The 353-nt window shown below is 48.2% G+C and overlaps 1 protein-coding gene across 1 annotated transcript in view; it reads left to right on the top strand.

The window, feature by feature from the left end:
• The window catches only part of CHGA (chromogranin A), a 21,635-nt gene extending 21,282 nt beyond the window's left edge, over nucleotides 1-353 (top strand). The window contains exon 9 of the mRNA XM_018558510.1: nucleotides 267-353. Within this exon, the coding sequence (XP_018414012.1) occupies nucleotides 267-350 (84 nt within the window). The 3' untranslated portion in view covers nucleotides 351-353. The remainder of the gene's footprint in view (nucleotides 1-266) is intronic.

Raw genomic sequence — 353 nt, 5'->3', positions numbered from 1 at the left:
CCATTTCTAGAGCAGAGCATTACACATACACAGCCATTTGCCTCTGCAGAACAAGTGCAGTCTCCAGCACTGGTCAGGGGCCCCGGCTGTGCTAAGTAGCTCCCATCGTGGCAATTTATCTTCCATAAAGCAACGCATGACATGCAAATGGCGCGGCGTCAAGACCTTATTGGTCAATGTGGCGCAATGTGTTTCTACCATCGTGCGATATATCATAGTAAAAAAATGAATTGACGATTTATTTAATTTTCTTTTCTTTCCTGCAGGAACAAGAACTGGAGAGCCTGGCCGCCATCGAGGCCGAGCTGGAGAACGTCGCCCACAAACTGCATGACTTGAGGAGGGGATGATCT

The sequence above is a fragment of the Nanorana parkeri genome, unplaced genomic scaffold (assembly GCF_000935625.1).
Source record: "Nanorana parkeri isolate BGI_ZX_2015 unplaced genomic scaffold, ASM93562v1 scaffold344, whole genome shotgun sequence".
NCBI lineage: Eukaryota > Metazoa > Chordata > Amphibia > Anura > Dicroglossidae > Nanorana > Nanorana parkeri.
Note: the sequence above shows the minus strand (reverse complement) of the source record. Positions and strands in the feature narration are given on the sequence as shown.